The 24,677-nt window shown below is 33.1% G+C and overlaps 4 protein-coding genes across 6 annotated transcripts in view; all 4 read left to right on the top strand.

Moving 5' to 3' along the window:
- The window catches only part of LOC117233882, a 125,330-nt gene extending 116,246 nt beyond the window's left edge, over positions 1–9,084 (top strand). The window contains exons 3-6 of one of the 2 annotated variants that reach the window (XM_033494550.1): positions 241–374; positions 441–3,651; positions 4,746–5,241; positions 6,312–9,084. In XM_033494550.1, the coding sequence (XP_033350441.1) occupies positions 1,527–3,651; positions 4,746–5,188 (2,568 nt within the window). In that variant the 5' untranslated portion in view covers positions 241–374; positions 441–1,526 and the 3' untranslated portion in view covers positions 5,189–5,241; positions 6,312–9,084. Of the gene's footprint in view, positions 1–240; positions 3,652–4,745; positions 5,242–6,311 lie in introns of both variants that reach the window. The other variant, XM_033494549.1, reaches the window with a different exon arrangement.
- A 1,577-nt stretch (positions 9,085–10,661) lies between these two features.
- On the top strand, positions 10,662–12,595 carry LOC117233818 (histone chaperone asf1). The gene is made up of 3 exons (XM_033494420.1): positions 10,662–11,001; positions 11,272–11,387; positions 11,526–12,595. Exons 1-3 carry the CDS (start codon positions 10,893–10,895, stop codon positions 11,895–11,897), a joined length of 597 nt encoding a protein of 198 aa, XP_033350311.1. The 5' UTR covers positions 10,662–10,892; the 3' UTR covers positions 11,898–12,595.
- A 1,854-nt stretch (positions 12,596–14,449) lies between these two features.
- On the top strand, positions 14,450–21,023 carry LOC117233797 (probable serine/threonine-protein kinase roco9). Of its 2 annotated transcripts, none has more exons than XM_033494386.1 (7): positions 14,450–14,689; positions 17,879–18,051; positions 18,176–18,252; positions 18,339–18,434; positions 18,540–18,623; positions 19,149–19,377; positions 19,452–21,023. In XM_033494386.1, exons 1-7 carry the CDS (start codon positions 14,687–14,689, stop codon positions 19,717–19,719), a joined length of 930 nt encoding a protein of 309 aa, XP_033350277.1. In that variant the 5' UTR covers positions 14,450–14,686; the 3' UTR covers positions 19,720–21,023. The 2 variants fall into 2 exon arrangements, with proteins under 2 accessions (XP_033350277.1, XP_033350275.1); XM_033494384.1 differs by having other exon boundaries at positions 14,451–14,689; positions 18,336–18,434.
- Positions 21,024–22,621: 1,598 nt separating this feature from the next.
- Positions 22,622–24,557, top strand: LOC117233798. Its single transcript, XM_033494387.1, has 5 exons — positions 22,622–23,097; positions 23,161–23,282; positions 23,360–23,481; positions 23,593–23,669; positions 24,363–24,557. The coding sequence occupies exons 1-5, from the start codon at positions 22,971–22,973 to the stop codon at positions 24,518–24,520; spliced, it is 606 nt and encodes a 201-aa protein (XP_033350278.1). The 5' UTR covers positions 22,622–22,970; the 3' UTR covers positions 24,521–24,557.
- The last annotated feature ends 120 nt before the right edge of the window (positions 24,558–24,677 follow it).

Below are 24,677 nucleotides of genomic sequence, written 5' to 3'. Positions count from 1 at the left end.
AGGCGATATTAAAATTAGAAGAAGTTCATCGGGTTAAAAATTAGATCGGTTGATATAACATGCGTATTATCGCGCGAATAATTGGTTCGGCCCCTTCTTCTACCCTACTACATTTTCCAATAACTATCTTTTCTCATCCCATATAATTTCATCGGACATTTTTAATTCATATTCTACCAGCGTAATCGATATTCGACTGAAATAACAGAAAGAAAAGTAACGGAAAAATATTTTTCACAGGTCGTAACCGCGCAGAGATACCAATTGAGAGAGGCGAAAAGTGGCCAGCAGCAAGTGCACAAAAACAGTTAGAGCGACAAAGAGGAACAGGCGGAAACGGTGGCGCACGCATTTCGAGGAAATGAATGGACGCGGTAACTACGAGACCATCCCATCCAGAAGGAACTCCGACTGATTCTAGACATTAAATGTACCCTCAGGAATTCAGGTTTCGCCCGAGGCTCTCGCGAATCTGGGATGGCTTCGAGCAATGATGATATCGGATTAAGCCCGGCTAACAAGTTCGCCGACGTTCTATCGTCCGTAAAAGTAGATAGGTTTTAAATCGAGTCTTGCTCCGGGAACAAGGCAACGTTGTAACGCCGTTACCACGGCGAAATAATCCGAGGCTTATTGAATCCCGATGATATAATGGAAGTACACGAGCCGAAGCGGTAATAGTTGGTCGTGTGTAGAGCCTCTCTTCTACCATATAACGAAGTAGAGAAAATCCGTAAAGAAGGTCAGCTTTAGTATATGTTGTATATGCTATGTGTGTGGTTCTATACCGTTGATAGAAAGCAGCAACAACAGCAACGGACAGAGAATATAGTCAACTGTAGTCCTGTCTTAATTTCTAACGTCCATTCAGCTGGGTCCGTTTATCGACGAATCGCGTGGAAACTTGGTTTCACAGAATTCTCTTCTAAAATGTAGAGATATATATATACACATATACAAGTATAGCTAACGGAGAGAGAGAGAGCGAGAGAGAATTCGAAGCGTTTTAGGAGGGATCCAACTGTTCGGAGGACGAAGTAAATTGACCACGAAACCGCTCCCAAAGATCAGGCCAGTGATATAGTTACTATCTGAAGGGTAGAAATGCAACAGATGCCGTTGATAACCAACACCGCAACAGGGGAATCCGCCAAGAACGCATAGACTACTAGCCCGCCATCGCCGCCGCCGTCGTTGTACATTTAGGAATGTAATATTTGACTCAGGTTGCACACCTCGTCAGGCAAGACTCGTTGCGAGATTGGCCGCGCAGCTGTAATATCGACGGAGGAGATTTTTAAAGAACGCACTGAGCCAGAGGGCAGAGAAAATATAGGGATTCGTTAGAAGAAGATACATAGACGTCTTCACAAGTGTCCTTAGAACGTTGAGTGCACTCGTCGTCGCGTGCGTGCGTGCCAGCAAGCTCTCTCGTTTCCTACTCATGGTTATGGAATGAACCGATGCCCGGCTGAATTCTCCAACTGTCAGTGCTTTAGGTTCTACTACTATCATCGAGCATCATCATGACCCCGATGATGCGTCTGCTCCTGTCGACATTGCTGATGGTACTGTCCTCCTGCTCGATCCTTCTTTGTTCAGCGAGCGGCGATGGTGGACCTAATAGCCCTATTTTTAACCTGGACAACACCGCGTTAGAGAAAAACCTCGCGGCCATATTTAACAAGGTAGCGCACAGCTCGGCGACCACAAAACGCAGCGTGCCCGCCTATGATGCTCAAGTTTCGGCCAGTACAACGTTGTCGACGGTACCGTCGCCTTTGACGACCACTACCACGACCACAACGACGAGCTCGTCGATACCATCCGTCAGGTATCCTCCTGTTCCTCGAGCGACCATGTCGCCGGCCTTCCGCGAACTGCCTTCGTACGCTCCCCCATCTCGCGCCCTCTTCACCCCTCCCCTGCCTCCCGAGTACCTTCATCCGTTTGCAAATAAGCCAACGCTGAGAGGAACCAACTCGGATGTTCATTCGGGTCTCAAGAGACCGGTACCACCACCGAGCGGCACGCCAGCCCATGAGAGGATACCCATTAGGCCTCCCGATCTTCAGGGTCCCTCTCAAGTGCCAGAGAGACACTCTCATTCTAGAAACAAACCGTTGAATACGCCCAGTAAGGAGCAGAACGTGGTAGAGTCCAGCGAGCTGGACAGAAGGAACAATACTAACGAGTTTGTACCTACTCTGCATTACCCAAGCATCTCGAGAATATTATCTGGCAGCAACGGTCGTAAACAAGATATTCCAGAGATACTTTTGAAGCCTCTGGCTACGAAGAGCCCGGCGCAAAATGCGCCGGTAATTCCAACTACCGAAAAGATGACGACGCCGTCTACAACAACGACCAGGACGTCTAGCACGTTAGATACTTCCAAATCTGTTACACAACCGACGATTTTCAATTTGCCTAATACCAGGAGGCATGACGATGACAGTTATCACGGGCTCAGGAATGAAAACGGCTTCAAGACAGAGAATATCGAGATAGTGGACACGGAAAGGCTTCCGTATCCCCAACCACAACCTCCTGCTCCACCTCCTAAGAGGCCCAACGAGGCTGGTGACCGCATTGTACCTCAAGTTGACACGCATCCCCATGAGTCCACCTGGCGGATCGCTTGGTTCCTCCACGTGTACGTCACTGCGATCTTGTTCACGCTAATGGCTCTATACTCGATCTACAAGATCGTTCGTTTCAACGAAGCAACGAATCTACTCATCCAGTCGTACTTCCTCACGGTTCATCTGCTTCTCACCATCGTCTGTACTTTAAGGTGCTTTCACCTGTTCTACGACGCTTACAATTTAGGCCATTCACTGCCCGAGCCTCTGTCCCGAGTGCTCATGTACCTACCAGCACCATTATTATCCACCGCGTTCGCCACCTTGGTGCTATACTTAGCTCGTTGCTCAGAGGCCCCATCTTTAAACAACAGGTTTCTGTCGCCAGCTGCATTGGTATTGTCCTCTACGATACACATAGTTCTCTGTGTCTCCCTGCACGTGTCCACGCACGTGCTTGGCTATCCGGATGAGGCGAAGATATTGCCGTTGATCTGCCAGTGCATCTATATCATCGTCTGCGTGATCCTTGGCCTAGGCTACATGTACGTCTACCGGGTGGTACGCTCACAGATCCTGTTAACAAATAACAAAACGGCAGGGACGAATCACATAGTCGGTGCTGATCCTACCACGATGGCCTTGAGCACTGCCATCACTACCAGTATCGCTACCGCCCTATTCTTCATCCTGATGGGATTCGTCCAGTTGTATGGCATATTTGGGAATGTCCAGGAAAGACCACAATCGCATCCATGGCTATGGTGGGGCTGGCAGTTCTCCGTTAGGCTACTCGAACTAGCAGTATGCGGTTTACTCGCCTGGGTAGCCAGTCTATCCCAGTACCCGTTGCGGGAGAAACAGCTGCAACAACACCCGGTCCATTCTGGCTTCGCTCTGTTTCCATGCGGTAGCTCGACCTCCACCGAGAATATGGACGACGTGCTTTACCCAGCTATCTGTAGCACCAACCAGGCGATCCAGAATTACACGATGAGAACCGGGAAACAGGTTTACGACGATAGCTTCCCGCTGAACACGCTGCCCGAACATTTGAACATATCAGGTATCGATGCGCGCGCGCTACCGTGTGATTCAACGTTACGAGCTGAATCAACGGGCGAATTACTTCTCGTTTTCTGGTTCGTGAGAGAATTTTCTAACCTCTTACGGGTCCTACCAGCGTTTCCTTCTTTTTCCTCTTAAATTGCATTGAAGCGTGACAAGCAGATTTGAAAGAGAGTTTGTTAATTTTTGTGTATCTCGTTTAAAAGTAAATTCTTACGTAAAAAAATTTTTTTTTTTTGTAGAATATGAGTAAAAAAAGTTAGTTCGCTCTTTTAATTTCTAGAGAAAAACAAAGATCTGCTTGTTTTTAAAGCAGTTTTACGAAAACATAGTTACATAATTCTCTGGTGCAGGAGGATGTTCGCAGAAGAATATTTCATAATACTTCCATAAAATACTTGTTGAAATGAGAAATGAAATTGTTGTTTTTTTCTAATAATCTTGCGAGATATAGAACGATAAATTAGGTCATCCGGAGCAACGTGCTGTTACAGTTCGTGCCCTGAGAAGAGTTCAGAACGCTGACTCGCGGTATTAGTACAATATTGAAACCCCGAAATCAGCAGTTCTTTTTACGCTTTGTCTTCTAATCGACACGCTATTACCTCTAAGATGGCACGACCGGAATAGCGTATTGTCCGAGAACATTGATTTTTTTCTATTCGTGTGTCCGTTTTAGAATCCAACATAAGTGAACAATTATTTCAAGTATCATTTCAAGTACCCTTTTCTTCATGTCCATTCGAAAAAATTCGATAATCTTAGTAATTTAAAAAAATAATTTTCATCGCGCACACTTTTCTGTCAAACCCTTTCTAGGACCTACACTTAATGGCGCGTTAACATGTCATAAAATGTCATATCCGCTTTCCATTAACAAAGCTCCCATACCAAAGAAAAACAGAACTAGAGATATAACAAATAACTCTTCCGCGTATTCGGGCACTCAAATTATTGGTTTACCTAAACGAGATACACCACGAACCGTAACGAAACGAAAGAAAAACAAAAAAAATTGGAAACATAATAAACAAACAATTTCCCTGCCAAGCATGGGACTATATATGCTGAATAATATGGTCGTTGTTGCAGGTACTTTTGAGAGGCATTCCATTCGCAAGTCAGGTACCATGGGCCATTTCCCGCACGAAGGTCGCGGCTCGTTAAACCGGCATGGTAATGGGATACAAACTCTAAGGAACTCCGAAAGTCGCGGCAGACACACGCCTGTGCAGCAGGGAGGCGGTGGCGGTATCCACGAGCAAACACCGACCACAGGCTCTACGATGCTCGTTGACGAGGATGGGTTCGTCAGGTTTCGTAGTCTAGGAGCAGAGGACGACGAACTGTCGGATACACCGAGCGTTGTTGGCACCCATGGTAGAGGAAGTTCGCTGGCCGGAAGCGTGAGATTCAACGCGAGACACCCAACGCTGCAGCATCAGCATCCTCATCAGCACCAGCATCAACACTCGCTGCAGCATCCGCATCAGAGTCAGCATCAGGCTCACCATCAGTTGTACATCAATACGTAAAAGTCTATTGTTCCAGGTGTTCCAAATTATAACTTCTCGTTCCCGTCGACTCGGTGAGTTTTATTGAAAACTAAAAATAAGTATAGGTTTTAGGAAAAGAGGTGATTGATATATGTAAACAATGTTATACCTTATTGTAGAAGTCATCAGTATTGTATGTTTTAAGTTAGAAATGAACTTTTCCTTATAGTTGTAATAAGTTTAATAGAGAACTGGAAATAACCGGAGACTGTCAGGGAAAAAGTGATTGACATGTAAAGGAAATGTCGTATATAGCTTTTATTATACCTCATGATAGACGTCGGTCGGTGTTTCATATTCTCAATTCGAACTAGATCTAACTTAAAGTTCGGAGTTAACTTCTCCTTATGAAACGTGAATTTAGTTGAGACCTGACAATAGTAGGGATTGTTAGAGTAGATGTGATTCATATGCGAAAAAACTGTTGTCTATAGTTTCTTATTTTACATTATAGATAGAAATCATCAATGTTTCATGTTTCAAGTTAGGGGTTAGTTTATCCTTAAATGGGATGTTGTAGACACTGTAAAGTTAAAATTCAAATTTAGTGTGTTGGCTGAGGTATATGACAGGTATAGTGGGTATACAGGGAATATGAAACTATACATACGTTGTCGATAAAAGATAAAGAACAGTTTCCATGAAGTTTTTGCCCAGACGTCATAAAGGCGTCTGATACACAACGGCGCCCGCGTAATTCGGTTAAAATGAAGGAACGCGAGTAGCGGGAAAACGCGGCCGTGTGAATCGTTAAAAGTTGAGATTCCGCGCGTTTTATCTCGCTAAGAAGTTGATAAAAAAGTTTACCTAGCAGAGATTAAAGTTCCTTGCCCCTGCTCTTCTTCTATGTAGAGCAGCTTTAAAAGTAATTTAATAGAAACAATGAATTAACGGGATGCGCGCGCATGAAATCTCCCAGCTTTCCGGGCTATACGAACGATACCGCTCTTTTAAGAGATTCTATGTATAGTTTTTAATGATAACGAGGGATAAGCAGCAATTTCCTTTCGGGAGATTTAAAATTACGATCGTATAGAACGAGAAGAAAATGCGACATTTTACAATATTCTCGCGATTGTTCCTTACACTCTTTCTGTTACAGATTATGGTCAGAGGAGATCGTCAACGAAGATTGTACAAGGAATAAGAATATGTTCCGTGGCTCCCTCTCTGCGTGGCGACTAATGGTCTAAACAACCTCGAAGAAACTAATTTTACCTTTAACTCTATGTAAGATACGTCCTTGTGTATAGACAAAACCTTAAAGCGAAAAATGGAAAAAAATATGAAAACTCGCCATTCGCATTCTCCCGCTTCGCGTCTGCGTCCGAGCCGACGAACCTTTGCTGTTCATGGTATCCGTAATATTTATTTCGGGGTTCTCGATCGAGAGGCGGAGAAGAAAAAATGTAACGAAGATTAACAAAAAGATAAAAGGAAAAATGTATACGTGAAACTCTCGGTAATTAGAGTTTCTTTCCTCTACCTGTTAACATGGGTAGTGTTCAGGGTATCTCGAACGTTGACCTTACATTAGGCACTTGGTACTTATTAAGGTTCATGTGATTCAAACGAACGATCGTATATCGTAATCGAAAAGAATGGAAACTTATAGGAGGCAAGCTTTCTTTCGTTTTACCTTCTTCTAGTAGCGAGAAAAACTCGGCTGTGGAAACGTATCGGTGTAACACGTGATTCGGTGAAGAAAGCTATCGTGGCGAGGCCCCGTGGGTAAACCACGGACACGCCATCTAGTAATTTATTTTTCTCACTATATAACTTTTTTACCTCTCTTCATTTGCAAAACTCACGGAATAATTTGTTTTAACGACACGAGTTATTTCCAGAAAGAAGTGGAATTTTTTCCGGCCCGTTAAATTTTCACTAGCGAAAATGAACCGTGCGTTTGTACAAATTTCAAGTGCTCGACATACCATTTTTATCACCTGTTCGACCGATACGCGTGTATTCTTCCTCGAGATCCCGCCTGCACGTAATTCACGGCTTCTGCGATATCGAGAGGAAGTATATTTTATAATGAAGAGTGAAAGCGAAAAAAATATGTTAAACAATAAAAAAGTGGAAACTTATTCACGTGGTCCAAATAAATGAACGAAAAAAAAAACGAAACGAGACTCGGAAGGTTTGTAGTAGTTCTGCGAAAGAGAAATAATTCCGAGGAAGTAGGAAAATGTACATTCTTTTTTGTTTTCGTTGTCAAGTTGAAAGAAAGCAAAGTAAAAAGTAAAAAAAAAAAAGAAAGCAAAGTTGAGAAAAAAAAGAAGGAAGATATGATGATGAAATTGAGAAGAAGTAAAGAAAAAAAAGACTAACGGCGTTGTACAGTCGATAATAATTTATCACTCAGTCCAATTGTAAGATTGATTTAGCAGTTAAGGGTTGGATTAAGAATTCCCTGTTACATATTAAGTTACGTCGATGTAGCCGGTAGATGCTACTGCGCTCGTAGAGACGGATATCAGCGATTTCTGTTAAACGAATTCAATGTCGAGCGACAAGCACGATGTAACGATGTTTCCTCTCCGCGTCGGAGACACCACACACGAAGGATTGAACTTCGCGCACAGGCCAGCATATTTCTTCCGTTTCTTCCACCTTTTCCTTTCTTATTTCTTAATTTTTCCTTTTCTTCTTTCTAGTAGTTTCTTAATTTACTTTTTAACTCATTTGTTTTATTTTCTTTCTCTTCCTTATTTTTTCTCCTTTTTTTAAGTCATCTCCTTTATACATTCTATGTATGTATGTACGCGTTTCTTTCGCATTGAACCTACGGTACAAAACAGTACTTTCTACTTTCTTCACTTCGTAATATTGGTAATAGGTTAAATAAGCGGTCAGCGCAGTGTATATGTTTATATGGACATTGTAAATAAGGTATACGGGCTCGTCGTGAATAGATATAAATTCGTTGCGATAGAATCTGTGCAGATTCTATCCGACACGCACCGAGATTCACATGTAAACAGACATTAACACAAGCGTCAGCCCTTGGGTACTCATGTACACAAGATCATACACGTCCACATGTTCACTACACACACACGTACCTAATCTCCACCCCCTCATAATTCTGAGTTGTAAATGCAAGACTCGTTTTTAATTTATGTCGAAAGCTGTATTTATTATGTCAAACATTCCACAACAAGTTGTTGATAAGTGTGAATGCGATTTTGTGGAATTTTATTGCAATTTTAGATTAAAGAAAAAAACATAGCGCTAAAGAAAGAGGAACAAATGTAAATAAAAGCTTTTTTGCGAAACACCTTATTATGTTTCTCCTAATTATCTACGATTATGTTAATATTAATCGTTGCACAGAATAATTATCTATCTTTTTTACCTTTTTACTTTTCTTAAAAAAAAACACGAAGATATATAATAAATTAAAATGATCGGACATGTAAACAAATTCTTGCCATTGTTCTACAGAAAAATTTGTTTAATCTATAAGATTGTCTGAAAGTATTTTGGATCTTAGTTTTGTCCCATATTTTCGCGTTGTTTGAACGTTTCGCATTATTATTGCGTATACTGTACTTTGCGTCGTGAAATAATCGTTGAGCATAAAGTTTTAATTTTCTTAATGCCAGTGCAAATTAAGTTAATTGTCATGACCTAATTATGAATCAAACGGTGCTACTCGCAACGAATAGTAAATGCAGTTTAGAGCGATTTTTTTCGATGTTGCTTGTTTATAAATTCGTCATTTAATAAAAATGGAAAAAAGGAAAATATTTGAGAATAAGTTGTTTGCCGACCTATGTCGCGATGTAAAAGCAATTCTGTATAGATAACGCAAGTATGTCAGGAATAATGTACATAAAAAATATTTAATAAACCTTATATGTAAAAACTTTGGTTGTTTCGGAGAGTAATTTTATTTCCATAAAGAAAAAAATCAGAATAATTATTCTTTGAATATGATAACGTATGACAAACATATGTCAAACATAAAAGAAATTGGATCAATGTTTTGTAAGAATTCTAAGTTTTTCTATATAAAACTACTCCAAAATTAATAATCGAAAGTAGTATATTTGTATCGTATTTATTGAGATAAAGATTGTAGACTTAAATTGGACCTACGAATCTAGTTAAAAAAATGAAAATGTACTTAGCTAAATGATATAGTTATATGATGCGATATCTTACACATTTAACATTAGATATCGATATTATGTGATTGAAGATATTGATATACATATAAATTAAGTGTTTGATGTTGTGGTGAAAAAGCATTTAATGGAGTGGGGAGAATTACAGAACGAATTGCGTATAGGTAGCCATCTATCGACAAAAAGTAGAAATACTGAACGAAAGATTTATCTAATAAAAATTTTTATATCGACGTATGATCAAACCTAATTCCCCTGCAATAATATTACTATAAATTAGATCTCTTATTTATAGCCTTTATATAGCCTTTAGAATTTAAAATAATTATTATAAAAATTACATTCAACTAAACTACCGAAGCTGATAAAATTATCAACTGTTAAAATATAGTTTCTACCATTATTGGCTGGGAATAATGTAAGTTCTTCCATTATGGATAGTTCAAAATACCAGTGAAATTTAAAATACTATCTTTAAATTAAAAACAACAGAACCATTACACTTTTCAATTAACCACAAATGATCTGAAAGTAAATTAAAGAAATTTTGAAATTATAGATAACATAATTATAAGATAATTATAAGATATATGAATATAAATTTGGTTATAAATATCATAAAAATATTAGCACAGACAATGATGTATTCCATATTGAATCGATAACACTGAAAATGATTGGAAACTGGCAATGGATTTTGTAAACTCTCAGACAGAAAATTGCAATAAATGTTGGATCTATGTAGTATCACGTCTATGCTTATCCAACTATTTAATTTTAAATTTAACGATATATACTCTTTCGATAAATTTCGTTCAACTAAAGTCTGTGACACATCTTAATCCTTCGAAGATAGAAAGTTATCCTTTTTATAATTTGTCCAAGATATCTATTACCTTCTGTGATTGGATTTGAAAAATTTGCAATTGCACCAATTACGTATCTCTATATTGTAAATAATCCTTAAGGACAATATCTTACAAATGTACAGATTTAAGTTAAAACAAGCAAAATTTGTATTATTAAAGGCATTTCTTTTTACAATTTTCTCTATTTTTAAACGTCAATTTATCCCATTCAAATCATCTTACGTTCATGCAAAATGTAATTACATTATGCTAACATTAAAGAATAGAATTTCAAAGATACGTAATGAATAAGTAAATTACTATAATAGTTACGTTAAACAATCTTTGAAGTACATATAAAATTAATAATGAATTTTTCATATACGTATTTCTCAAATTGTATGCTGACTTAAAAGAGGAGACATTTAAATTTACATTAGTGCAAGATGTACCTATGCTATATTGTACAAAGTTTCGGTAGTTCCCGAAACACCGGAAACGTCCTTTGGTTCGTTTGCCGCCAAAGCAAGCAGTGTGTTGGGATGAAATTGTTTATACTTTAATTCGAGATCCTACGCTTATCAAGAGATTAGTTGTCTAATACAGTACAAAGAACAAAATCTGGCAAACAGTCCCTTAAACTCGTTTTTGTAAAATTGTCAGTGTTTTGGTGAAATTATTAGTTAAACGAAGTCAACGATGGCCAAAGTTCAGTTAGCAAATGTAGCCGTTCTCGATAATCCTTCACCGTTCCTCAATCCATTTCAGTTCGAAGTTACTTTTGAATGTATCGAAGAACTAAAAGAAGGTACATTTTTGTATATTATCTTCTTTTACAAAATATGTTTACAAATTGATGTCAGTGTTATTCAAAATGAAGAAATATCCAAATATTTTTGGTGCTTATGCTAGGTTAGTTTCAATAATTTAATACCAAGCTCTCCAAGGACAAATTAGTGAAACTTTCTCTGACATTTTTTTTTGCCTTCAATTTCAGTATATTTTCTTTTAAAATTCATATTGAATGATTTGTTTGAAATAAGCAGTAGAATGTGTTATAATGATGGTGGTGTTGCAGATTTAGAATGGAAAATGATCTATGTCGGAAGTGCAGAATCCGAAGAATTCGACCAGGTTTTAGACACAATTTATGTTGGGCCAATTCCTGAAGGAAGGCATATGTTCATTTTTCAGGTACATTAACAATATTGTCAACTTAGTATGAAATGATAGCTATGAGTTTCTGTTAAAAATCTTTTGTTAAATATATACTTAATGCATGCATAGAGCGGTGGTTTTTTCTATAAATTCAATATTTACTGCATATTTTAGGCTGATCCCCCTGATGTCAGTAGAATTCCAGTAAATGATGCTTTAGGAGTCACAGTTGTTTTGTTAACTTGTTCATATAGGGGACATGAATTTGTGCGTGTTGGTTACTTTATAAATAATGAGTACACAGACGCAGAACTTAGAGAAAATCCACCACCACAACCTCAGTTTGATAAAGTACAAAGAAATATCTTAGGGGATAAACCACGTGTTACTAGATTCAAAATAAACTGGGATGATGGAGCAAGTACGGCAACAAACAATGTACCAGAAGGCATGGATGCACAATCATTAGAAGAGACATCACAGGATGCACCAACATCTACATTGGGTTTTACAGAAAATACACACAATAGTATGGAAGTGATGTGAATGTCCGTTAACTGCCAATAATACATAAGCTAGCACAGACCATAATATGATGAATGAAGTAGTACCTGGAAAGAAGATTCGAACGGTTCATATATTTGGATACCTCAGAGGAAAAACATTATAAGAAAATGATAGCCTTTTATGTGGTACATGCTAATTGATTTTGCTTTATTAAGGAAGCTCATATGTTCAAAGAAAATTGCACAATAATAAGATTATTTTAACTTTGTATAGAAATGAAACTGTTTATTGTTGGATACTTATGTATAATTGTTTGTCTTCTAGAAAGAAGCTAGGAATACTTACTATATATCATTGAAAAAAAAAGTAATTTTATTAATCATGAAAAAGTAAATTTCTAATAGAGATTATAAACCATAAGTTTATTAAGAAAAATATTGTACTGGAATACTTTTTAATAACAGAATATAAAAGAAGAATGTGCTTCAAACTAACATCGTGGTCGTTAATACAATGAAAAATATTCTGGAACTGTTTAAACATTAATACTTATAACGGTAATTTAAAGCTGATTGTATGATGATATTCTAGAAATGTTTGGAATTTTTGTGTTTAATACTTTAAGTATTATGGCTTATTATATCATAAATTAATAGAAATAAGGCTGTTCCCATTTCATCAGTGTATATACATATATACTAAAATGAGAAATACACATTATGTTTTTTACTTCATTATACATTGTTTTTAAATATTCCATCTTCTCTAGTTATCTAGGTCTAAAGACCTGTAGAAATAAAATAACATTAACTATGATGTAATGATAAATCTAGTAATGTATTATGCAGTCTTTAAAGCATTTTGAAAATTCACAATCAAAAAACGTCATATAAACAATAGAAAGTTTCTTCTAATCGATTTCAAACTCAAATTTAACTTTATTCCTAATACGCACAATTATAATTGATATAAACTTCATATTTTCGACTTTTTCTAATTCATAGTTATGATACAAAAGTTGCCATGAATAGGAATCCATGATATTGCAATATATACGTTACTGAAACTATTTACCCCCTCGCTTTCACGTATGCTGTTTCAAAATGGATTACTTTCCTGGATTTACACAATTAGTATCAACCTTGTAGTAAATTTTGAACAATTCAGTTATCAATATTTATTAATTAGTAAATGTAATTTAAAAAACAGTATCAATCTACACAATACATCGAGTAATAAACAAGAAAAATTCCTAATATATTGCACATTAAAAACTTGTGTTTTGCATCAATTCTTTTTTATTTATTTGTATATATCAATTCGTTAATTTATAACGTATAATATCAAGGTGCATTTTACAATATTATCGAAGAAATTTAAATGTCTCACAACGAGAGTGTCTATCTACATGCATACATTCAGAGGGCCTAACCTGACAAATTTATATTAAAAAAGTATTTTTTTTTTTTTAGAATTAAAAATGTTTTATGCAAAAGAGAAGAAAAAGATTCCTCATAATGTGTTAAAACATATTTACATACAATTATTTTAATAGAATTCGCCTTTTTTAATTTATCACCTTTTTATTTTGGTACTTTTTTATTTTTGCTTTGTGTCGCTGTATCATATTACGATCCAATTATCCTTATGACGCAGTTGGAAAACTTTTTATGAGGCGAAAAAGAGAATCTATTAAACATTTATGAAAAGAATAGTCACGTAATCTACCTTTCTGAACGCACAAATTCAAATTACAGATTACTTATGAGTATCCAAAATCTCTTTATGTGGTCATATTCTAGAAGCTATTGAGGCATTAACATTGATAAGTAATATAACACTTGCATTTAAAGAGAAGAACGTGACAAATCACATTTCATATTCTTTACGAAAGAAATTTTTATATTTAATATAATACATCAATTACAATTTAAAGGTCAATATAATACAAAATTTAATATGATAGAAGATTTAATAGAATACATTAATTATCCTTACTATAATTATTTTCGAGGTTAATTTGAATTTGAATAAGAAAGATCATGCATACAAAATAACTAGATATTTATACATTTATTCGTTTATAGATTAATAGTGCGATGTATATTTAATATTTGATATTTGTAACATACTTCAAATTTTGTAAAATGTAATTGTTGTATCGCTTAAACTTTAGGTATTAAAGTATGGTAACTCCATAACCATACTTCTGCAGACAAACTGCAATTGAAAATTTTGTTGAAAACGAAGCTACACGTATCGATAATAATGTGAGTACAACTTCAATTCAAACAACTCAATAAGGAGAATACTTATTAAATTTTGTCTTTAGAAAATACAATCTTAAAAATATAATTATCAATCAAATTTAACATTAAGAAACATAAATATCTTCGTATTATTTATAATATACAAAACAATAAATATACTCTAACTCTAAGTTAAAAATCAATTTTATTCGCAGTTATTTTTTACAAATATACTCTATCCCGAATTAGCGAATTAAGTATATACATATGTACATAGCGAAAGTGTTCCATTGTTTGTGAGAGACGAGGGACCGGTATAGTATTATTACATCACTGGCAACCACCCCCACTACCTGCCTTGCTGCGAGCAGGTTTGAACAAGTTCAGTATACGCCGGTTCTGCCGACGAATAACAACAGATTGCAGGTGGATTCCCAACAGTGCAAGTGTCTCTACGTGCGAAGTTGTGCGCACGAATGAACCTGTCAACATTCTACGGAAGAATTTTACTCATATACGAGTACATCCCCAAAAATAACTCATATCTTCAACCTTTATACGTCCACATTATATCTTCCAATGGTAAGTAAAAAAAAAACTAATACAGTAACATCAGAATTTTCCAATTTTTTTACCTATCACAATTTCCAATCACGGGTGAATCAGATGACCTAAATCAACAGGTTATAACATGCTCACATATCGTTACAATACAACGCATGATACATTGGTATAAATATATCCGAGTTGTTCAATTGGTGCTACAATCAAGTTTGAGGTACATTACATGTCAGTCATAGTGCGTGTATGTTACATATTACATACTTACAGAGTCCTTTTGCAAACATGCAGGGATAGCGATAATGATATGCACATGATGATGATGGGGCGAATGAAATATCCCACCGATGTGGTTAAATGTCCCTCTACCTGTTCTAGATTGTTCTATTTATTCACTATCAAGAATAACACTAAAAGTTAGATTTAAGATTTTCACAAATTTTCATAACTCCAAGTTATGATTTCATCATCTTTTCTGGATTTGATTATTCCTAATATATTTCTTTTAAATCTGTAAGTTACATTCGATTTCATGAACGATCGTGTTCCTTTGTAAACAGACTTGTTTTTATTGTGCCAATGAAGAACGCGGCAATTGTTACTGATAACAAGCGCTCAGTTTTGTTTACTTTTACTGAAATAAAGTTTAATAACAAAGTAAAGTAAATGAGAAATATAACGAAATTTTAATAATGCGTAGTATCGTGACGAAATCGCACTGATCTTGTTGCTAGAACCGGAATATGTTCCACAATTCTCAGTACCACATCAACGCGCCACGATGACTCACTCAACCACCACTTTTTTCTTTTTCGTCCGGGAATCTCTGCGACCATCATAGAAATAAGATATCGGAAAGAACTAAAGGGGGCACTTCTAATATTAAACTTTCTGGTATTCTATATTAATAATTTTCAATTGCATAACATCCTTCTGTTCTTTTTGATTATAGGTTATTGCAAATTGCAACGATAGATTTTTCATATAGCGAAATCATACGATATCGGTTGACAGATAAGAGTGCTTTTTGCTTTGTTTACGGGAAATTGAATGTGTGACTCAATGAAATTTCAATCTTCCGTTAAAATATTTTTAAATTCATCAAACGACTTTATTTTGTTACTTCGTTTACGGGAAATTGAATGTGTGACTCAATGAAATTTCAATCTTCCGTTAAAATATTTTTAAATTCATCAAACGATTTTTCTTTATTTTATCGATTTTAAATATTTACACGCTGTTATTGAATTCAAAATTTGTCAGTTAACATACATGTATATAATGTGATGTTAATTCTAAAGTAAATGATATAATACATAATTTTATTATGAATTTAGCGTAACATAGATATAGTCCAAGAAGATTATTTATCAAGGGAAGGGGTATTATCAAATATGACGTGTACTATTCTTATTTCCCTTATTATATTATAAATACCGTAATTTGATACACGCACGATTATGTTTTTCTTACGATGTCTAACAACATGTGACACGTACTTTAGCAAGTATTACAAGTGGAATAAATTTCAGTGTTAAATTTTAGAACATTTAATTTACAACAATAATGTAAAAGTTGTGCTTATAAAAAATGCAAAAAATTGTTTGTATTACATAATTTTTACAATTTTACACTTTATGCAGGAAATTGCTGTAGATATTTAGAAGTGGCGAGAATAACTGTTCATATATTCATATTCATGTAAGTTTATATCATAGTCAAAATAGTAGTTTAAAATCCTTATATACAGGTTTTAGTTAACCACCATTTTAAGTTGTATGGTGAACTATTAGATGGCGGTTGCTCACTAACAAAATGGCGGTTGAATGACAGATCAAGACTACAGAATAACCCTCCTATATGTTTTTATTCAATTAATCGAAAATATTAACAAAATTGTACATTATTCTTCCTTTTTGTAAACGAAGATATAATTCCTTTTAATATTTATTTCTGAAGTTTTCAAAGGATTATGATGCATTAATAAAATTATATTTCGAACGATACAATCTAATTTTTCTTCTTTCTATAGAAAAAATACATCATAGAAAAATAGTGGTAATATGATCTTTATTTCAGAATTTCATATTTTTTGGCGCATGTTTATATGTTCATTGTTTATCGAACTTCATTAAATTTAAAGTTAAAAATGTTTCAATAAATTATTATTAAATTTTTAAAGGTAAACATTTATAAAATTACGTAATATAGTAAAGGAATTAATATATACGTGATACATAATAAAGAAAAAACAGATATTTGTTTTATTCTATTTGTTTTTTTCTATTTGTTTTTATTATATTGTTGTATACAATTAATCGTGATCGTGAATTTGTATTACCTATTTGTATTAGTTAATATTTGAGCAAATCAAAATTTAGAAGAATAATTCTTTGAGAGTGGTTTGAAATCGAAATGTAGGTCGTAAGTCGTAAAAAATTGTCCAGAGTCCTTGGACTTTATTAAACCGGAAGTGCCGTGCGTTCCACGCCCGGTTTATAAGAGTAACATACAAAAAAAATTGAGAATCACCCTGACTTTTTAATGTAATAATTTCTTACTAAATTCATATACTTTGGTAATTGATAACAATTAATAATTCCACATAGATTATCAATTTGGAACGTTTGAACGAAAACTTATACAAAAAGAACATAATTACGTTATCGTTTTAAGATTTTTAAATTTGTATACAATATTTTTTTGCCAAAATAAATGATGCTTTATAGAAAAATAATGGAAGCAATGTGTGAAAGTAATGTGGAGTAATATGTAGCGATCTGTCATAGGTAATTGCAAATTTATTAATATAAAATTCTTTTGTTAGAAAGATAGTTAATTTCTTATAAGACTCCTTATAAAAAATATTGTAGTTAAGTTTTGTGTCTACTACGATAATAACTTTATTTTTCAAAGTAATATCTTTTGAAATATAACTGATATTATAATTATAATTATTAGGTTGTCCGAAAAGTTTTTTTTGTTTCATAAGATGATAATACATGAACAACAATTTCTGTTTTATATTATTTAGTTGAATTAGGTATGATCTATTTCGTTATATTTCTATTATTATGTTCGTACATAATTCAATAAACTAATATAAAACAAAAAACATTGTGCGTCTATTATTTTCTTATAAAATGAAAGAAATTTTTCGGACAAACTAATAATATGGAAATAAAATTTTGAAAATCAATTTTTTTGTAGGCTACGATAGAGGAAAGATTTTGTCGTGATGATGGTGACTGTTCCGATAAACAATACTGCTATCATGTATCGGAACGGTGCGTTGATTATACCCAATGTAACAGGTATAATAGACTGGAAAATCATGAAAAAAAATCACGGGATCCCTCTCAATGCGGCCCCTGCCTGACTGGGTGGGTATATATATATTTTACTATTCATTTATCTTTTTCTGTGGTTTATTTTTTAATTTTCTTGCCAAATATTCATACATGACTACGATTTATTTGATATTTATTAACCCTGATATAATTACAGCTACAACGCCGAAAAACTTGGTACAGGAGAAATGGCATTATTTTGTAGAAAAACTAACGCTCAACAAGATATACCCGGTAAGTGAAGGAAAAATTAACTCGATAAAAATTGTACTTGCTATCATAATTTTTGTGTACTAATTTTCCTTTGTTTTATACAGAAGTAGTAAAACTGGACAACACTATGATTATCTACTCAGTAATTGGAACATTCCTATTTGGTATAATAGCTGTTTTTGGTATATTTCTTTTCATAAGACGTAAGTAACAGATCCTAAATATTTACAAATATGTTAAAAGCATATAATACATAAAATTATTTGGAAAATAAATTTCAAAATGCAATTGTATAAAATGTTTTCTAGGAAGATCAAAGCGGCAAAGAAATATGGTAAAACCGCACGCTGAACTTGGCATGATGGAACCGACTGCCCCGCCATTGGAAAATAGTGAGTAATACAGATTGTTACAAACACCGTTAGTACTAAAGTACACATTCATATTAATTAGTGCAGCACTAAAAAAATCCATTTTAAATAACACGAAGACGCGGCGATTATTTGCTACTAATAAGTAGGTAGATTAGAAGCTTATTCTATGATCTTATTCATTTGTTCGTTCAAAGCTACTTTGTTTTACGTATTCCTTTCTGCAATCGATATTTCTATTAAAATAAACACTTGTTACAAACACAAACAATTGTAAATAAAGATACACGAGCACTGTAGATTGTAGCTTCTTTGTCTTAATTTTTAACATTTTCTTATATGTTTGAAGTTACTAACCGTGATTAAAACGGTTAATTTTTTATACGAAAAACACAATTATTTCATTACAGTATACCTACCTACTTGAACGCTGAATTAACTGCGGGCTGTTCAACGCGGTAATAATATGTATAGAATTATGTATATTACATCGAAAATGTTAATATGATGTTTAATATAATTCCTTCATAACTTAATATTTTACAGGTCCTTTCATTAGATGCAAAGAAGCGTCATCTCCTGTACCATTCAACAATAATAAAATTTTGAAGGATAAGAATGATCTTGTGCGTGCAGTAGGTTTCGTACCTCCGAGTTGGGTTCGTACGAATTCTAATTATGAATATGATATGAGTAATGATAACATAGACGCAATAGGACAACAACATCCTGTGTCTGAACCAACTGATAATCGACCTAATAATTTGATGCTAGAGTAAGTAGATATTTAGTGTTTCAGAACAGAATATTTTTGTTTTTTGTTATATAACCATAATCATGTTTTTATAGGCGACTAGCACATGAAGTTACAAATGGAAATTTAGCAGGATATGAAATCGAACAAGCGGATAATAGTTTGAACACCATTTTAGTTCAAGCAAATAATCCTTCTTCATCTAATGACTCGACTCAAGAAAATAATAATAACAATAATAATAATGGTTCAACATCAGAATCAAGTAATGCTCAAAACAATAGAGAAAATATACGGATATCAAATATTTTGATTTCTCAAAAAATATCTATGAACGTGAATCTATTGAATGACGATTGTTGATCTCAAAAAATTGTGATTAAATATGTTAAGCAAGTGCCTTTTACGAATGAAGTGACATAGTATCTTGACGTTAAAAATTAGATAAATGATAAAAGATTACATTTTAATATGCAAACATATATGTAAAACTTATCTTGTTATATATTCATTATATGGGCCATAATATTTTAGTGATATGTAGTTCATACTTGAGAAAACCATAATTGAATTTTAAGATTATCAATTAAAAGAAGGTCAATTCTAGTCAACACATAGCTAACTACTAAAATTTGTTATTTAATTACATATATTATATCGAAAATTATAATCTTATCTCTGTTCTTTAAACACAATTCAAAATGTTTACAAAGTAAAATTTCGCTTTTTTTCTATCTGAATTTAAAATGAGTTTACATTCTCCACATAATATGAATCACATCAACATTATGGCCACTAGTATTTTATCTTTCTTTCTCTTTTGTTACTTTTGTAAGATGTACACTTTCAATTTTATTGATTTACAATTTAACAGTAAGATTTAACTTTTAAATTCAGTAGACAAAAACGTTTGAAACAAAGCAAACGAATAAACATTATTTATGATTATAAATTATTCCAATTTGATGTTGATCACTACTTAAGAACGTTTTATATGTATATTTTTAAGTATTATATAATGGGTTCTTGATATTTTCTTATAATAACATACAAGAACGTTTAGATTTTTACTTTTATAATTAATATGCATGATAATTATATAACAATAAACTATTTTGACATTTATAAACTGCTCAATATCTTGCGACACATAATGGACGCAAATGTTAGACAAAAAAGTACTAAGTTCGTAAATAATTTTTGTCAACCTACAGTATTTATAATGTATTAATGTATTAATGTTTCGAGAAATTATATTTGAGTAAGAATTTAAAAAGAAATTCTTTATGTGATTTAGACGTAACTGATTTTTAAAAGAGCAAAATTTCTTTGAGACAAAAATGTCTATGAACATATTATGTTTCAAGAACATAATACACATTATACATTTAGACAATATAGATGTTATTAAAATATCATGATACCTATCAATATCAATGATACCTAAAAATATCAATGATACATATATAATTAGGTATCCCTACATTGTACTTTATTTTCCATGATATTTTCTTTTTATGTGCCATTATAAGTTACAATATCATAAATGAACTACATCTAAATCTTAAATATAATCACTAATGTTTAGTACACTTTTATTATAGTAAGACATTTATTGTTATAAATGACTAGCATATATGTCATTAAATGAAGATTTGATGTAAAAAGGAAATTTTGATTTTAGTCCTAAAAATTCTCTAATGAAGTTAAACAAATATTTTTTTTAACTAATTAAAAAATTAATTGAAAAATATAAAATTTATTGTATATAAACATTTTATATAAAGCATTTCTCATTTTAATCCATCTTCATAAGTATCTCCTAAACTTCACATTATTAATAAAATTTATCCTGTTTCGAGGGAATGTTCTATGATGACCATCAGGTTTATCTAACCAGAGATGTTTCAGGATGTGAAGGTGATCTTTATTTTTTTAAGTGCAACTCTATATTTTCATTTAACCAGGTTTTTAGCTCACTTCGAGATGAATTTATTGACTTATAAAACGTTAATTTTTAAAGATTATTCAAAGCCATTTACAGCTGTTCTAAACCTGCTCTGCATACGACTAGAACATTTTCCTCGTCGTAATAATCAGTCGTAAACATGACGCGTCACTCACACAAGTGGTGCCTCTCGCCTACTAGAATTACTATTTCACAGTATTTGCTTCGAAGGGATTAGTATTATTATAGCATCACACATCCTTCATTTCGATAATAATTCAGTTTGTGATGAGTAATTATACGCCTAGCGAAATTGTTGGCATGATTTCGATTCCAGGAGAATGTCAGAAAGATTATAGGGCAAATGCATGGTTGCGTCGAGAAAGATCTCCTGATTGCCGTGCTAGGGGAGGAAATTTGCAACGATAACGTCGTAGACAGCAGTCATGACAGAATCAGTACTCGCAGTAATTTCTTTAAATTCTCATATCAGTCGGCAAATATTGTAAAAACCAATCATGGCATGTCACATGTTATACATCTGACGAAACCACGTTCAAGAATAGTGGACTATTGAATAGATATAGCAGCAATTATTGGGTCGATGAAACCTCCACACTGGCAGAGATCGGTTGATTGTCGACGCCAATGATCGTTAAATGTATGGTACGGCATAGTGAAAGGTCACTTAGTGAATTTAAATTATTTAATGGAACATTAACTGAAGCCCGATACAATACTTTCTTAACTAACAAATTACAAAATCCTCTTGAAAACGTTCCATACGCTACCAGGATATGGTTTTAATATGATGATGTTCCTATACATAATGATCGCCGAGTTTGTATAACTGTGAATAACATGTTTCTGGAAAAGACAGTAAAATTCTCTTCTCATCAAGATCTCCAGATCTAACCCCTTTAGATCTCTCTTTGTAAGGTTTCACAAGGGAACAAGTTTATTGAAAGGAACCACTCCTAAAAATTTAATGTAAAAATTCGAACAAAGAATGCCTGCCAATAAATTAGTTCTGCAACTTTTCAGAAGGTGGAGAACTGTTGTTTATGAAAAGAATAGCTTATTGCATCGATGTACAAAGCTGCCCTTTCAAATATAAGACACAGAGAACAAATTCTATACATATTTGACGAAGATAAGCTTTAAATGGGAATGAGTGAACCCGAATGACTTCTAAAAACCAACATTTTATAGGTCAATAAATTCGACCCATGGTCTATAAACATGGCTAAATGAAAACATATAGTTCCATTAAAAAAAAACAGATTTCCTTGACATCTCGAGAACACCTTCACTGTCATCATAAGATATTTTCTTTGAAAGAGCACAAGTATTACTTGAAATACTTTTCCGAATAATGTACAGTTTAAGAGATATTTGCATGGATCAATTAAAATTACACCCTGTATATAATCTTATCCTTTTTCTTAATCGTAATTTTGTTTATCGCAGCGTGATCGTGGCATATTGATTAAAATCCCTAATTCGCTTTGAGGCGACTTTGGGATATTTTGATAGTACTATTGGCAGTAATACATAGTGACGTTTCAAAATTTGTAACTGAAGATAACTGACATTATAAATTTGTGTTTATAGTTTTCTCATTTTTACCAAATGTTTTAACAGTGACATTAATGTAAATGTAATAATGAATGAAATAATGACGCTTAAGGAAAATCATATAAAAATTTCGGATTTACAAGTTAAGGATTTACTGCAGAATCAGATCAAGTTAATCGATCATATCAAAAATAAACGAAATCAAGACTTTAGCGGTAATTTATTATATTATTTGTATCGTACTTTTTGTGTACAAATAAAGGTATTTTCTTTTTCAGAAGATGGAATAAAGATCACAGATTTAACATCAAAAATAACTTCTATGAGGGATACCCTTCAGTCTGAAAAACAAACATTGGAATATAAAAATCATGTTTTATCTAAGCACTTAGACCACATAGTAATTGTTTGTTATTTTTGTATATTACATTGTTATAAAATAATACAGCAGAAATAAAAATTTAATACTTTTTAAAGACAGAGTTGGATGCAGAGAAAAATAAATTTTTGGAAGAATGTCAACAATTGGAATTGCAAAGAAATAAACTTAAAACATGTAAACGAAACATACAGGATCAAGAATTACTAGATCAAGGAAGGTTTGTATCTGATTATGATTTATTAATATTTTACTATGCTCATTCATGCTTGTATTATGCCTTAATACTAATAAGATTTTATTTTTTTGTTCTTTTTTTTTGTAATTACAGAAGAAAATATGCATTATATAGAGAATTAACTGGAATACGATGGGATTTTGGAAAGCTTAAAGAAAATATTACAGGAAGTATCCTTTTAACTTATAAAATTCCTGTAATTTAAGCAAAATTTAGCATTTCACACACATGTATGTGTGTATATATATATAGTATGAAAAGTATATAGTTTTATTATATGAAAAAATGGTTCAGACAAGAAGTGTGTAGTTTTAAGGGACATAATCTGGTATAATTAGTATTTTGGTGATGGTTAAGTGGAGGTTATATGAGGATGGTATCCATTTTTTTAAATGGGATCATACAGTTTTAAATACAATAATCGATGTATTTTGGCATTCCCTATAAAAAAGTATTAATCTATTTATATCGAAAAAATTTTAGTTGAGCAGATATTCGAACTTTAATTTGTAAAATTTAATGCATGAAAGACAAAGGCAATGTAAACATGTTTTGCATCATTCATTATTATTTATTTTTGCTTCATACATTAAATTTGATAAATTAAAGTTAAAATATCTGCTAAACTTATAGAAAATGTTTAGCTGGATCGATTAAATGTTATGTCAAAGTTATCTTAATATCTCAGATAGTATAAGGTATTGGAAAATCAAAATGTAATCTTCTGGTTAGACTCCTGAAATATAATAAATTTCACTTTATAGATTTTTTGATAAAGTCAATAGATAATGACTTATTTCAGGTGATAGTTTTTACTGATGCATTCTATATATATAAAACTATATCCTTAATAATAATATTAGATATATATAAAGGAGTGTATATCCATCACTTTTCTTATTCAAATGAAGAAAATACAAAAGATTTGAATAATCTTTTATGGCAAGAGATATATCAATCTGTGATCCATAACGAGCATAAAAACACATATGATAAGGAAAATACTGTACAAAATAAATAATTGTATCATGAATTGAAATAAATTTATATTCCATAAATTTTGTCATCAATGTAAAAATATTCCTTAAAAAGTAAAAGCATGATAAGTTACTAGATTTGAAAATCTACAGAGTAAATATGTGTGAAGCTAATATTATTTTTAATTTTAAATATAATCC

Source organism: Bombus vosnesenskii, unplaced genomic scaffold (assembly GCF_011952255.1).
Source record: "Bombus vosnesenskii isolate JDL3184/JDL3185 unplaced genomic scaffold, Bvos_JDL3184-5_v1.1 scf7180000013299, whole genome shotgun sequence".
NCBI lineage: Eukaryota > Metazoa > Arthropoda > Insecta > Hymenoptera > Apidae > Bombus > Bombus vosnesenskii.
Note: the sequence above shows the minus strand (reverse complement) of the source record. Positions and strands in the feature narration are given on the sequence as shown.